This window comes from Aythya ferina (assembly GCF_964211825.1).
Source record: "Aythya ferina genome assembly, chromosome: 29".
NCBI lineage: Eukaryota > Metazoa > Chordata > Aves > Anseriformes > Anatidae > Aythya > Aythya ferina.
Window position 1 is genome coordinate 2,803,213 of NC_140326.1, and position 14,771 is coordinate 2,817,983.

The window sequence follows — 14,771 nt, forward strand, 5'->3', positions numbered from 1 at the left end:
GCGTGCCCGCGGGCGCGGGCTGTGTACAGTCAACAGCTCCCCCCCCCATTACAACCTGCCCCCCCCTCCACCGCTGCCGCACCCAGGGGTGCCCCGAGCCGGCACGCGCCGCCACGCGCCAGCACCCGCGGGGACGGGGACATCGCGGCCGAGCTGGTGCCAGCAGCGGTGCACCCCCCCCCCTCCTGGCAGCTCACCCCACAGCCCCCCTGCCCCGAAGTGCCCCCCCTTATCCCCAGTGACCCCTCTGGTGCCAGCCCTGTCTGCCTGTGTCCCCCCCTGAGGTCCCCTTAGGGGGAAGGAACATTCCTTTGGGGGAGGGGGGGACAAAAGGGCACCCAGGGGTGCTGGTGGGTGCTGTGGGGACATCGCGACGTCCCCTGGGCCCCCACCAAAGGTGGCACAAGTGATGAGTGATGGCACTGCCCTCTGTGTGTGCACACGTGTGTGCAAACGTGTCCCCGTGTCCCCCCCCGGCACACGCGTGTGCAGCCGCTGCCACGGGCCTGGCGCACGCCCAGGTGCGGGAAGGCGGCGGCCGAGGCCGGTCACAGGCGGGTGGCCAAGGACGTCCCCGGTCCTGTCCCCGTCCCCATCCCCCCCCCAGCACAGCGCCAACGCTCAGCCGTGACCCAAAACCCCCACATTTATTACCAAAATTCACAGAGCGAGCGAGGGGAAATAATAACAGGAAGGGAAATAACAGGAGGGGGAGGACACGGTGTGGGGGGGGTGCTAGGAGACCAGGACGCCGGCAGAGCCCCCCTTGGCCCCCTCGGCGCCCTCCTTGGGGGGGGGCCGGGGGTCGTCCTCTCCCAGCAGGCGGATGTTGTGCTTCTCGCGGAACTCCGTCAGCTCCCGGCCCTTGGCCTGCAGCTGCTGGCTCAGCGACTCCAGGATTTTGCTGATCTGGGGGAAGAGACGAAATGGAGGGGGTCAGGGGTCGAGGCAGGGTGTGAGGGGAGTGTTGGGGGTCTCCGGGAGCCCCCCCCCCGGTCCCTCACCTGCTCGAGGTTGCTCTCCAGCGCGGGCAGCACCTCCTTCACCGTCCTCTCCACCAGCACGCCGCCCACCATGCGGTAGCAGCGCCGCGTGACGTCCACCTCGCGCAGGGTCTCGATCACCAGGCTGGGCACAGCGCAGGGCTGCTGGGGGGGGGGCGCAGGGGACGGGACCCCCAAAACCCTCCCCAAACCCTCCCATCCCCTTCACCACCCCCCCGTGTCCCCTTCACGTTCCCCGTGTCCCCTTCACATCCCTGATGACCCCCCCAACATCCCCCCTCCAGCCCCCGTGTCCCCTCCACCCTCCTTTCCTTCCCCTCCCCTCCCGTGTCCCTCCAGCCCCCCAGGGTGCCCCTGGTGCCCCCTCCCATCGCATCCCCTTCACTCCCTGCCCCCCCCAGTGTCCCCCTCCCACCCCCAGCACCCCCGGTATCCCACCTTGAGCCCCCCCGTATCCCCCTCACGCCCCCCAGTGACCCCTCCGATACCTCTCCGTATCCCTCTCACACCCCCAGGACCCCCCCGGTGTCCCCCATTCCCTCCGGTGCTCCCCCGGTGCCCCCCATGTCCCCCTCACCCCCCCCAGGACCCCCCCAGGACCCCCCCCCGGACCCCCCCGGTGCCCACCCGTGCTCGTTGAGCTCCATCTCCAGCTCCGCGGCCTTCGAGGCCAGCCCGCGCTGCTCCTGCCGCAGGCGGTTGAACCGGGCCACGACCTGCGGGGGGGGCGGGGGGCGCTCAGGGAGGGGCCGGACCCCCCCGGTGACCCCCCGGGACCCCCCCGGTGCCCTCCCCGTGCCCCCCCCACGCCCCCCGGTGCCCCGTGCCCCCCCCCGGACCTGTTCCGCCGTCAGCCCCTTCCCGCCGGGCGCCGCCGCCGCCCCGGGCCGCCCCCGTGCCCCGTCCGCCGCCATCGTCGCCCCCCCCCTCACGCTGCCCCCCTCCCCCAGCCCCGCTTCCGGCCGGTGGCGGAAGGGGCGGGGCCCGGGGAGTTGGGAGGGGAGGGGGGGGGAGGGGGGCGAGGCTCGTCCCGGCGCCATCTTGGCTGAGGGCAGCGGCGCCGCGGGGGGAGGTGGCGCCGGCGCCATCTTGGGTGAGGGCAGCGCGGGGGGGACTTTGGCCGCGGGCTCCGGGGCGGTGCCGCCGGTGGGGAATGTACGGGACGGGGGGACGGGGCAAATGGGGGGGCTGGGGGCAACTGGGGGTAACTGGGGGGGTCTGGGGGCAACTGGGGGGGGGTCCGGGGGGTAATTGGGGGCAGCTGGGGGGTCTTGGGGGTAATTGGGGGGGTCGTGGGGGCATCTGGGGGGTCCTTGGGGCAAATCAGGGGTCGTGAGGGCAGTAGGGGGGATCCTGGGGGCAACTGGGGGGGTCCTGGGGGCAGCTGGGCTGTCCTGGGGGTAACTGGGGACTCGTGGGGGCAACTGGGGGCAGCTGGGGTAACTTAGGGGTAATGAGGGGGGTCCTGGGGGCAATTGTGGGGTCCTGGGGGCAGCTGAGGGGAGCTGGAGGCCAACTGGGGCTGCCCGAGAGGATTTGGGGCAATCTGGGGCCATCGGGAACCTCTGGGGGGGGCCTCATGGGGGCAGTTTGGGGGGGGGAGCTGGAGCCAGGCCCGCACACGGGGGGGGCGGTGCCGCCCCCTCAGCCCCAGTGGGGTCCCAACACGCCCCCACACACACCCCTGGGTGCCCCCCAGGCTGAGAGCGGTGCCCCGGCTCCCCCGGCCCCGCAGCCTCTGCAGACCCCAGCCCAGGTACCCCGGTTACTGGGGGGGGGGGGTGACCGAGGGGTCCCCGTGGCGGTGGCAGTGTCGGTGGCTGACCCGGCCGTGCCGCAGCCGCTGCGCCATGGCGGGGCCGAAGCCGCTGGTGGCCGTGGGCCAGGTCACCTCCACGCCCGACAAGGAGTCGAATTTTGCCGCCTGCTCGGCGCTGGTGCGGGAGGCGGCTCGGCGCGGCGCCTGCCTCGTCTTCCTCCCCGAGGGCTTCGACTACATCGGCCGCGACCCGGCGCAGACGCTCAGCCTGGCCGAGGGCCTGGACGGGGACCTGATGGGGCGCTACGCACGGCTGGCCAGGTAGGGAGGGACCCCCCCCGGCAGCCCCCGGTGATGCCCCGGTGGCCGCGGGGGTGACACCGGGGGTGTCCCCGCAGGGACTGTGGCGTGTGGCTGTCCCTTGGCGGCTTCCACGAGCGCGGGCAGGACTGGGCGGCCACGCAGCGCATCTACAACTGCCACGTGCTGCTGGACCCCGCGGGTGAGAGACAGCCCCCGGCCTGGCCCTGCCCAGTGTGTGTCCCCCCCCTCCAATTTTGTGCCTCCTCACCCCCAGGCCGCGTGGCGGCCGCCTACAGGAAGACCCACCTGTGTGACGTGGAGCTGGAGGGGCGCGTCAGCATGAAGGAGAGCGGCTTCACCAACCGCGGCACCGAGATCGTGCCCCCGGTCAGCACGCCGGCCGGGAAGGTACGGGGCAGCCGGGGACACCCCCGGGGGCTCCCCCCCCCCCCCCTCCCGCTGCCGTCCCTAAATTGTGTCCCGGTCCCGCTCCCGTCCCCCAGCTCGGGCTCTCCATCTGCTACGACCTGCGCTTCCCCGAGATCTCGCTGGCGCTGCGGCGAGCGGGGGCCGAGATCCTCACCTACCCCTCGGCCTTCACCGTCACCACGGGCTCTGCGCACTGGGAGGTGAGCTCTGCCCCGGGGGGGCACTTAAAAAGCCCCTCGGGGGGAGAATTTCAGCCTCGGGGGCGGGTGGCACAGCCGTGGCTCCGTGTCCTGCCTCCCCCCCAGGTGCTGCTGCGGGCGCGGGCCATCGAGAGCCAGTGCTACGTGGTGGCGGCGGCGCAGACGGGCAGGAACCACGAGGGCCGTGCCTCCTACGGCCACTCGCTGGTGGTGGACCCCTGGGGCACGGTGGTGGCGCAGCGCGGCGAGGGGCCGGGGCTGTGCTACGCCGAGATCGACCTCGAGTACCTGCAGCGCGTCCGCCGAGAGATCCCGGTGCAGGAGCACCGGCGCCCGGACCTCTACGGCACCGTGGGGCTGCCCGCAGCACCCTGAGACCCCCCCCGGCATCACAACTCCCCCCCCCCGGCACCACCCCGAAACCAGAGCCAGGCTGGATCCGCTCCGTTTCGGGCTGTTTTTGCCCCAAAAGGCAGCAGCTGGGGCAGGAACACGCACTCAGGGCTCACCCCGTGTTGCAGAACCCCCCCCGTGCAGCAGCCAGGGGGTGCTCCCCGCTTTTTGGAGCCCCCCCAAGCCCCCGCAGCACGGGGGGGGCAGTGGGGGAAGGAAGGAGGCAGGCGCTGCGGTAGATGTTTATTTCAAGAGAACCGAAAGCTACACAGGGCATCTGACTGTTAGAGAGAGGTTTAAAAAATACAGAAATCACAGAAATTACACCAAGGTGTGCCAGAATCGTCCGTAAGCAGTGGGGGGGGGCACAATGGTGACGGGGGGGAACCACGAGCCCCCCACCCCGGCTGGGATCACACCCAGCCCGCGCTGCCAGGGGGCAGGGGGAGAGCAGCCTACAGCCGAGCAGGGCTGGGGAGAAAAACCACAAAATTAGGGTGGAGCTGGAAAAAATCTCCCCTGGGACCCCCCCGGCAGCAGGCGGTGGTGCCTGGACGCGGCCAAAGGCCGGCACGCTGCCGGCCGCGCGCCAACACGTGCGGGCAGAGCGCGCTGCCTGCTGCCAGCAACAGACAGGGCCGGCCCCCCTGCGGCCCAGTTTGGCCCAGTTTGTCCCAGTTGCCCACAGGAGAGGTGGAAGGGACAGGCAGGGGGCCGGCGCATCCCTCGGCACTGGTCCTCCCCCTGGCCCCAGCAGGAAGGGGCACGAAGGCACACATGGTCCTGGGGCAACCTGGGCGAGGGGGGGCTCGACTCCTGAGAAACCCACGGGGGAGGCGGTGGGGCGGCATTTTGGGGAGAAATGGGCCAGATTCTGCCCACCTGGCACCAGCCAGCCCCACGCAGAGCCCGCTGCCAGGCCCCCGGGGACGAAGCCCCCCGGCCCCAGCCCTCCCGTTCCGAGCCCCCATGCTCACAGCTCACCCGCCCTGACACTGACGCGCCCCAGGCAGGGTTTTTGCCTTTTTTTTTTTTTCTTTTAATGGATACAAAATAAAAGAGAAAAAGGAAACAAAGCAAGAGAGAAGGTGACAGGACAGGAAAGGGGTGAGAACACGTAAGCCTCCGGCCGCTCCCCCCGGCTCCGGCCCGGCTCCTCGCAGCGCGCCGGGCCCCGCGGCCGCACCCACGCAGGCGGGAGTCCAGCAGGGGAGTAAATGCTCTTTTTTTTCCTTTTCTTTTAGAAAAACAAAAAATAAGAGAAGAAAAGCTCGGATCCCACCAGCCGCCGGGCGTCAGGGGGCCGTCTGCAGCATCAAGTTCCTCAGGAGTTTCTGGCGCCCGACCTCGTAGTCCTCCTCGTCCACATTGACCAGCAGTTTGATGGCTTCGTGGCCCACGGCTTGCTTGAGCGAGTCCGTGATGAAGACGCCCTTGAGGGCCTCCAGCAACGAGCCGTTGATGTAGTCGCGCCAGAACGCGTCGAGGTAGGTGAGCTCTGAGAACTTTATGTCACAGATGATGGAGCCCAGGTCCCGGGACTTGAGGATGGTGTTGGCCTGGTTGAAGCGCTCGAACTGGCGCTCCAGGGGGTCCTGCTTGTTGGAGAAGACGTTGCCCTGAAGCGCCGTCTCGTGCTGGCAGTACTCGGCTCGGACTCGCAGGCGGATGTCTGCGGGCAGCGGGGACACTCAGCGCGCCGGCCCCGTGCTCCCGGGGGCAGGGGGAGAGGCGCTGCCCCCCCTCCCCGTGCGCCCCCCAGCCCCGGCGTGGGGCCGGCAGCCCTCCCAGCCGCCCCCCAACCCTTACCACAGGTCTGCTTCTCCTTCGGGTCTGGCGTCGCCGACTTCCTCCGCTTGCGCTGGCTGCTGAGGGGGGCCCTGCCGCGGCCGGGCCTCTTGGTGCAGATCTGCGGCCCCGCCGAGGAGCAGCAGACCACGGGGTGGTGGGGAGGCACTGCACGGGGAGGGGGCGGCTCAGGGCTGTGCCCGGGACCCCCGCCCTCCCCACCAGCACCTCCCAGGCCCCCCGAGACTCTCCTCGCACACCCGAAGCTTTAACACAACCCCAGGGCAGGGCACACGGCGGGGGTGGTTTCCCCTGGGATAACGCTGCTCGTGTCCTGCACAAAGCCCTGGTTCCTATGGGGTGGGGGCTCCTGCGTGGCGGGATGCAGCCCCTCTGTGCACTGCTGGGACGGGCAGGCAGCAGCCAGGGGTTAATTAATCGTTAGTAATTTGTGCGGTGGCTGCTGCCGGGCAGAGCGCGCTCCCCGTTAACGGGGAAATCGGGGAACCCGCAACCAGAGCGGGGGCTGCCGTGAGCTCCAAATCCCCAAATCCCCCCCGGGGGGGCGCTCACCTGATTTGTGGGGGTGGCCGAGGCCGTGCTCCGCGTCGCTGTGCGCCCGGGGCGTCACGTAGCGGATGGATGTCTCCTCCAGGTACTTGTCCACCAGGTCCGGACACACTGCGGGAGGGGAGAGGCCTCGTGTTGGGGGGGCAGGGGCACAGCAGGGCCCCCCCCCCCGCACACAGATCATGCTTAGAAGGCGCAGCGCTCCGTTTTCAGGTATTTTGTTTAAAAATAAAGCCCAAAGTCTCCTAAAGGCTGCACCTTCTGTCACTGAGGGCACCCAGCCCCCCAGCCCCGGTGCTCCCCAGCAGCACCACGCACCGGGAACGGCCACGGCTCGGCCGTCCCCTCGGAAAAGCTCCATTTTAGAGCCAAGAACTCAAAAAACAACAACAACAAAAAAAAAACAACCAACAGACAGAGCTGTGTGGGAAAGGCCACTCGCACGTTACCATGGCTACTCGCAGCGCCCGGCTCGGCGCAGCGCCGTGAGCCCCGGCAGCACAGCCACGGGGAGCGGCCCCGGATGAGTCCCCAAAACCCCGGGGGGCCCCAGCTGAGCCCCCCATGCAGGACCCAACGTCCCGACAGGACTCGAGACGAGCTCGGTGTCACTGAGCCGTGGCAGCTGGTGCCAGGTGTCGGGACCTGCACAGCCCCAGAGCGAGCCCTGAACCCCGTGCGGGTGGGAGGTGCGCGCAGCCAGGGCCTCGAGGGGCTTTTTTGAGGCATTTCCATCCCAGGGGGGTGCTCCCGACAGCGGGGCCAGCTCAGGGCTGCCCATCCCCACTGCCACAGCACCGCGGGGACACGCGCTCTGGTTTTTGGGTGCTCCTCGGGAGCCGGTCCCAGTCCCCGTGAGGGTGTTCGGTGACCCTCTGATCCCTCCTGCCCCACAGGACTCCCCGCACACCGCTCCCTGCCTCCCCCCCGCACTAACCCGGGGCTGATTTTGCTCTTTTTGGAGCTGTGCAGGAGGAGGAGGCTCAGAGCCATGCCCAGTGAGGGGCTGCAGGGGGGTGGCAGAGCCCCATCCACAAGGAGGCTTCCTTTAACCAATCTGGCCTCTTTTTAACGCAAAGCGCCGCACGCTGTAAGCCTCAAGAAGCTGCCTCTGTCCCCAGCGCTCTCAGAAATGCTGTTTTTGTGTTTAATTAACCCGTTCCCATCCAGACGGGGCTGGACAGGCACCAGAACAGAGCCCTGCGAGCGCGGAGCGTCACCTCCCTCGGCCGTGGCAGCGCGCCCAGCGCTGACCTCCGGCTCTGCTGCGTGTGGCCGAGAGCAGCAAACCCCCCCTGCACTTTGGGGTTTTGCTCTAAACGAGCAGAAAGCTCCCCAAAAAGCACACAACAAGCGCTGTAGCACGAGCATTTGTGCCCCGAGCCCTGCACGAACCCGGGGACGCGGTGCCTGACCCTGGTGGTGTCCCAAAACGGCTCCGTTTGGGTAGAAACCTCCCCAAACCCCCGCAGCCGGAGCACGGGTCACTTTTGAGGCTCCTCGGTCGGGGTTTCACCCCCTGCCGGGGTTGTTCAGCCCCAGCACGATGGGTCCTGCACCCGGCCACGAGCCCCCGCTGCCTCTCGCCCCAAAACCTGCCTCTACTTGCACTCTCCCCGCTTCCCCAAGCCCTGGCACCGCGGCTGCCCACGGCGTGAGCAGAAACCGGGGAGCCTCAGCAGCCCAGAAGTGCCAAGAAAGCACAATTATCCTCGTTTACAAAGAAAAATGCAAATTCTGGAGGCAGAATCCTGCTGAAGCGGCTCCTTACACACCCCTGCCACCAGCGAGCTCTCCTCGGCTCCTCTGGCCCCGGTCAACCTGGGCGAGGTTCCTCAAATTGAGGTTTCGGCCCCAAAAAAGGCCCAGGGCTGAGCCGGCGGGGGAATGAGGTCGGCTCACCCACCCGGAAGCTTAACAATGGCCCAAAACGCACCAAATCCACCCAGATTTGGTCAGACACAGAATCACTGCTGGGATCCCCGAGCCAGGCCCAGAAGAAACGGCACCGAGCAGGGGGAAAACAGAGAAGGACGGGGGCAGGATGGGGAGCGCTGCGGGGACGCCACTCCCAGGAGGCAAATTTGGGATTGTGGCCCCCGGGGGGGGGTCGGGCACACCAGGGGGGCACTCACCGGCCCGTCGGCGCTTGAGGGTGACGTAGGGCAGCAGGTCGTGGCGGGTGATGATGCGCAGGAGCTGCAGCACCTGTCGGAAGTTGGTCTCGTCGCAGCGGCCCTGCCGCTCCAGCGCCAGCAAGAAGTCCCGGCCGCTGCGGATCATCCCCCGCTCGTAGTCGTCGATGACGTCCACGAAGAGGAAGGACAGCACGCGCACGTCGCGGTGGGTCAGGTGCGTGCCCACGATGTCGAACATGCGGTGCAGGCTGTACAGCCCGTGCTCGCGGTCGCCCCGCTCCTCCGGCCAGGCCTGCGCCCGGCTGCGCTTGAAGGCGGCCATCCTCGCCGTGCCCGGCCCTGCGGGACAAAAAAGGGGGGGGCACGGGGCTTGAATCCAGCCCCCGCCCGCACAGAAATCCCATCTTCGGCACAGAAATCCCATTTTCAGCACAGAAATCCCACCCTCGGCTCCCCCACCCCGTGCCCACCCCGTGCCTGCACCCCCCCCCAGCGTCGCCGCGCCGCCGCTCAACTGGGGGCGACTGACCTGTGTGCCCCCCCCCCCCGCTTCCTGACGCCCCCTCCCCAGCTCAGCACCGAGTGTTAGAAACCAGACCCAGGCAGCAGAGGCTCAGCCTGCTCAGCGCCCAGGAGCAGCGCAGACAGCCACAAACCCTCCCGAGTGGGTTAAACTCAGGAAAAGGGTGAAAAAAGTGGGATTTGGTGCAATTCTCGCCGTCCTCCCTGCACAACTCCCCCCGCTCGGTGCCGGGGCTGCACCCACGGCCATGGGCCCTGCCCCCCCCCGCTCACAGCACCCTGCTGTGTGCAGCTGCAGCTCCCCAAACAGCAACGGGGGAAGCACCGAGCCTCCCCCTCCCACTGGGGGCCCCCCCGTGCTCCCGGGGAGCCCCCCAGACCCTGTTTGGGGAGCAGCGGGGTGCTGGGGGGGGTTTGGAGGGGCTGATTCCTGCTGTGAAACCCAAAGAGCTGGAACAAGGCGCGTGCGGTGCCACTTGTGCAACGACCCCAGCGGAGCCACGGCCTCGGGGGGGGCAGCTCCCGGTACAGCCCCCCCCCAGCGCCCCTCGGCCGCTTTCGGAGCAGGGTTTGGGCACCTGGAGCTGCCTCAGCACCAACAGCCCCGCGGCAGGGGGGGGGAGCAGCACCCAGGGCTCCGGGGACGCCCGGTGCTGAGGGGATTCCGCGGTGTCCCGGGGAGCAGCAGCAACAGAACGGGAAAACCTCCCCCAGCACCCCCACACCGGGACGGGGGGCACCGGGCAGCGCCCCCACAACCCCGCACCCTGCTCCTGCTCTGCTGGGGCTGTTCTGCTGGTAGCTGTGGCTTTTTTTAAAAAATAATGATGTTGGAGCACCAACGGGTGCTGTGGTGTGTCGCAAGGCTGCCTGTAAATCCTATAAATCCCCCCCAAATCCTCGGGGCCGCCGGCTCCCTGGGATAGGGGGGCACAGAGGCAGGCAGAGCATCCCCCGGTCACTGAGCACTGCCCGGGGCCCAGCCGAACGTTTCCTTCCAGGGCTGAGCCCGAAGGGACTGAGCTCGTTTTGGGGCGGGGGGAGCCGCCAGGTCCCGGGGGGCAGCTCCCACCCAAACCCAGGGGAGGGAGGCTGCCGGGTTTGGCTGCGAGCGGGGGATTCCTGCGGCCACGGCCCCACTGTGCTCACGGCTCCCCTCCCGCTTCGATCCCCGAGGATCACCACGCACAGACCTCAGAAAAATCCCAAATCCTCAAGAAATGAACAAATCCCCCCGAGGAGCGGCCGCAGACCACGGAGGGGCCGCGAGCAGGGGGTCTGCTGGCCCCGGGGCCACTGCCCCTGCCCGGTCCCAGCTCAGGCAGCGCGGCGCTCGGGCGGGAGGAGACGCAGCAAACGCGTGGGGATCATTAAAATAATTTGGGGTGAACAGGAAAAACGAGCTGCTGGGGCACAGAGCGCGCGGCAGGGACCCGGCTCCGGCCCCGCTCCTCTCCGTGGGGTGCCTGGCACCAGCACCACGGGGGGAGCCCCCACGGGAGCACCACCAGGGGCTGGGGGCAGCGAACGGCCCCAAATCGGGAGGGTGACGGGGGGGGCACGGCCCCAGCAGGGACAGGGCAGGCCGGGGCGGGTCATTAGGAAGGGCAGAGGGCAAAAGAGGAGGAGAAGCAACGCGAGGAGCCCGCGGCTGCCCCCCCCCCCCCGAGGACTTTTGGCCTTTCCCCCGCAGCACTTTGCCCCTGGGGCAGCACCGGGGGCACCGGCCCCGTGCCCACCTGTCACGGGAGGGACCCCGAGAGCCCCCCCCCGGCCACGGGGGCCGAGAGAACGCGTCCCAGCCCCAAAAAACCCCCCCCGGGCTGCCCAGGGGGACGCGGGCTGAGCTGCCCCAGCCCTCCCCAGGGCAGCTCCTGAAGCTCCCGGCAGCGGGGGTAAAAATAGTGCCGGCAGCCACGGCCCCGAGGGCCGAGCTGGGGGAGGGATCGAGGGATTGAGCGCTCAGCTCCTCGCTCACCCCCCCCCTTCTAATCCCTGCCCCCCCCGGCTGATGGCAGGAGCCCTGCAGCAGCCCCAGCTCCCACCACAGGGCCCGTCAGGGCAGGGCCAGGGGCCGCAGCCCCCCCCGGGGGGGTGAGGAGCTGAAACGGAGCAGGAACGGGCCTGGAATGGGAGGGGGGAAAATCCCCGGGGGGGGGGCACCGAGGGCAGCGAACACAGGGGCAAAGTCTGGGGTGGGCGGCGGGTCCCCAGCGGGTGCCACAAACGACGTGTCCTGTGCCAGCAGCGGGCAGAACCGAAACCAGGCCCGCGTGGAAAGAACCAGAAAATTCACCAAAAATTCACCTTTTTTTTTTTTGTCCCCCCCCGCTCCCCCCACCCCCCTTCAGGGAAGGCAGCCCCGGGGCACTCAGAGCTCCAACCACGGCCACCAAGGCACGGGCAGGGACCACGACACCGACAGTGTCACCACCTCGAGGCGCCCAGGATCGCACCCGGCCCCTTCTCAGGGTCCCCCCCCGCAGACAGCCCCCCCCCCACGGGCAGCAGCCCCCCCCCCAAGCTCGGGGCCACCCCTGGGTGCTGCCCCTTGGCCACAGCCCCCAAACCTCCACTTGGGGCCAACCCCAACGTGGCTCCCAACCCCAACACTGCCCCCACAGCCCCCCAGCCCGGCACCCCAGCTCCCCCCAAGCCCCCCCAATCCCCCCCCAGCCCGGTGGGCGCCTTCTACACGCAAGGGGCAGGGCAGGGCACAGCCGGGGGGGGAGCGGCACCAACCTGCAGGAGCAGCTCCGCGGGCCTCGCCTGTATCCGAGCGGGGCGCAGCAGCCAAGCAGGAGCTCTGGGCAGGCCTCTGTCCCCTTTTTCTCCTCGGCTCTTTAAGCAAAGCGCCCGCCACCGGCACCTCGGCTCCCCCCGGGGGGCTCGGGGCGGCTCCGCTGCCGGGGGAGCCAAACTTCCAGCGCCAGGCCTCGGCGTTCGCTGCTCGAGCTGGTGGACTTGCCAGCAGCCCCCCGCGAGTCCTTTTGTTGGCGTTTCCTTCCCACAACTCTGACGCCCAAACCTTCTCTCTCTCTCTTTTTTTTTTTCCCTACTTCACCCTGAAATAACTTACGGACACGGGGGGGGGGAGGAGGAGGAGGAAAGTCCAGGCCCAGCCTCAGGCTCCCCTGGGCCGCTCCGTTCCCAGCCCCCGGCCGTTCGGGGTGACCCCGCTCCCTTCTCCCTGCGGCTCCCGAGCACGGGGTGGCCGCTCAGAGCACCCCAAAGCCCCGCTCGGTCCCTACCGCACCCCCAGGCGCTGCCCCAGGTCACGGCACCGGGCACAGGGCTCCTGCAGCGGGCCGGGGCAGCCCTCAGCCCATCCCTTCCCCTCCCTCAGGGTCTCAGCTCCGTGCCCGGCCTCGCTCCTCGGCTCCCCGGGGCTCGCTCCCCCCCGGCAGGGCCCCCCCGGGCACCGAGGGGCCGCTCGGCCCCGCTCAGCCCCGGCCCCGCTCCCCCCCTTTTACCGCAGCCGCCCCCGAGGCCTCGGCCCCACCCCGGGGGCTCCCCGCAGCCTCCCCGGGCCCCGCTCGGGAACCGGCGGGGGGGGAACCCCGGAACCACGGCCCGACGGTGGGGGGGGGGGGTGCGGGGATGGCACCGAGACCGGGGAGCTCCGAGGGGGGGGGGCGGCCCCGCGGGCTGAGCGCTGCGGCCCCCCCGGGGCCCCCCCGCGGCCTCCACGCCCGAGGCCTCGCGGGCCGGGCCGGGCCGGGGCCTGTCAGGCGCCGCCGCCGCCGCCGCCGCCGGGCCGGGCCCTCACCGCAGGCGCCGCCGCGGCTCGCCTTAGGCCGCCGCCGCCGCCATGCCCGCCCGCTCGGCCCCGCTGCGCTCCCCCTGGGCCGCTGCCGCCGCCGCTGCCCGGGCCCAGGCGCCGCCGCCGCCGCCGCCTCCCGTCAGGGCCGGGCCAGGCTCGGCGCCGCCATGTTGGCTCCGTCCGCTCCGCTCCCCGCTCGCGGGCGGCTCTCGCGGCGCGACGCCACATCCGGCTCCGCCCCCCCTCGAGGCCCCGCCCACATCCGGGCCCCGCGCACCTCGCCGGCTTCACGCCCGTTGGGAAAGCTGGGGGGAGAGGAGCCATGTTGGATAAGGGAAGGAGGGAGGGGACTTCCGGGGAGGGGGCCGCCGGCTTCAGCACCCTTCCGGAGCGTTGCGGCGCGGCCGCCATGTTGGGTGTGGGCAGGCTGGCAAGGCGGCGGCCCGCCCGCCCGGTTGGGCGCGCGCCGCCGCCGCCATCTTGGGAGCGGGCGGGCGGGGTTCGCCGGGCGGCTTCGTGCCCATTGCGGGCCACGGGGGGGCGCCGCCATCTTGAGTGCGGGCAGAGCGCCGGGAGGGCGGCGGGGGGCTGGGGGGGGGGGTCCCGTGTTTGGGGGGGGCCTTGGGGTGACGGGGGGGGCCCGGGGGTTACGTGAGGGGGGGAGAAATTGGGGGGGGGGCTGGGGAATTCCGGCCCTGGGTGTATGGGGGGGGTGAGGGGGGGAGCTGAAGGTGGGGAGGGGCACATGGGGGGGGCATTTTGGGGAGGGGGGGTCCTGGAGGAGCCCCCCCCAGCGAGAGGGACCCGAGCCCAGGCCCCCCCCTTCCCCCCGTGCCAGGGGAGGCCGCCAGCACCCATGGGTGCGGGGGGGCCCCGCCTGCCCTGCCCATTGCACCCCCCGGCCCCCCCTCCCCCCATTTATCCCCTGGGGTCCGCAGGGCCCCGGGGGGGGTCCCCATGCCCTCCCCCTCCCCCAATAACCCCCCCGTGCCCCCCCCGTGCCCTCCCCGCCCCAGCACCGGGAGCTCCCCGGGGCGCTGCGGGGGCGGCCGCTGGCCCCGTGCCCCGCCACGCGCCCGCTGCTGCCCCGGGGCCGCTAATTAGCGCTAATTGCGCCCGCTAATCCCCCCCCCAGCCCCCCCCCATCGTGCCGAGGTGCGCTCAGACAGGGTGGCCCCGGGGGGGGTCCCTGTACCCGGTGGGGGGGGGGGGGCAGGAGGGGAGGGGGGCAGGACGGATTGGGGGGGGGCAGATGGACAGACAGAATGGGGGGGGTCGGGGGCACTCTTGGGGGGGTCGGGGGCACTTTTTGGGGGGGTCGGGGGCGCTTTTGGGGGGGGTCGGAGGCGCTTTTTTTTTTTTTTTGGGGGGGGGGGCACCAAGGCCAGGGTGGTGCCAGGCAGGGCCGGGCTCGGGCCGGGCGGGTCGCGGCTGACTCAGCCCCCCCCCACCCCGAGGCCCTGCCCCCCCCCCCACCCGGACCCCCCCCCGGGGCCGTCCCGCCCCCTCCGTGCCTATCCCGGGCGGCGCCGCTCCCCGCCACTGCCCCGCTCCGCGCCGCCCGGTGAGTACCGGCCCGGTCCCGGTCCCGGTCCCCCCCCCCCGGTCCCGAGGGACACCCCCAAAATCTTCCCCCCCCCACCCCCGGGTCCTGCACCCCGCTCTATGGGGGGGCCGGTCCCGCACCCCTCATTTTGGGGGGGAGCCCCCGGGTGGGGCGGTGTTGCCCCCAATGCTGCCCCCCCCCCTTTTATTAGAACCCCCCCCCCGTTTCTTAGAGGACCCCCAGTCCTGCCCCCCCCTTTCCTAGAGGATCCCCCCCTTTCTTGGAGGGAGCCCCCAATCCGGACCCCCCCTGTTCGTAGAGGGACCCCCCCATTTCCTAGAGGACCCCCTGTTCCT

General features: G+C 70.5%; 2 protein-coding genes and 1 long non-coding RNA gene across 6 annotated transcripts; 2 read left to right on the top strand and 1 right to left on the bottom strand.

The window, feature by feature from the left end:
• Positions 1-628: 628 nt before the first annotated feature.
• DEDD (death effector domain containing) lies at positions 629-13,044 on the bottom strand. 2 transcript variants are annotated; one of them, XM_084500671.1, is made up of 8 exons: positions 11,849-13,044; positions 8,582-8,923; positions 6,450-6,557; positions 5,898-6,044; positions 5,435-5,760; positions 1,632-1,720; positions 1,005-1,128; positions 629-909 (listed from the first exon to the last, which is right to left on the bottom strand). In XM_084500671.1, exons 2-8 carry the CDS (start codon positions 8,904-8,906, stop codon positions 736-738), a joined length of 1,293 nt encoding a protein of 430 aa, XP_084356797.1. In that variant the 5' UTR covers positions 8,907-8,923; positions 11,849-13,044; the 3' UTR covers positions 629-735. The 2 variants fall into 2 exon arrangements, with proteins under 2 accessions (XP_084356797.1, XP_084356796.1); XM_084500670.1 differs by lacking the exons at positions 5,435-5,760; positions 5,898-6,044; positions 6,450-6,557; positions 8,582-8,923; positions 11,849-13,044 and adding an exon at positions 1,844-1,933.
• On the top strand, positions 2,078-4,414 carry NIT1 (nitrilase 1). 3 transcript variants are annotated; one of them, XM_084500667.1, is made up of 7 exons: positions 2,078-2,097; positions 2,704-2,760; positions 2,845-3,084; positions 3,162-3,265; positions 3,341-3,474; positions 3,570-3,695; positions 3,801-4,414. In XM_084500667.1, exons 3-7 carry the CDS (start codon positions 2,855-2,857, stop codon positions 4,068-4,070), a joined length of 864 nt encoding a protein of 287 aa, XP_084356793.1. In that variant the 5' UTR covers positions 2,078-2,097; positions 2,704-2,760; positions 2,845-2,854; the 3' UTR covers positions 4,071-4,414. The 3 variants fall into 3 exon arrangements, with proteins under 3 accessions (XP_084356793.1, XP_084356794.1, XP_084356792.1); XM_084500666.1 differs by lacking the exon at positions 2,078-2,097 and adding an exon at positions 2,117-2,159; XM_084500668.1 differs by lacking the exons at positions 2,078-2,097; positions 2,704-2,760 and adding an exon at positions 2,101-2,159.
• On the top strand, positions 5,438-6,696 carry LOC311425139. The gene is made up of 2 exons (XR_014686238.1): positions 5,438-5,575; positions 6,532-6,696. It is a non-coding gene; the product is annotated as an uncharacterized lncRNA (long non-coding RNA).
• Positions 13,045-14,771: the final 1,727 nt, after the last annotated feature.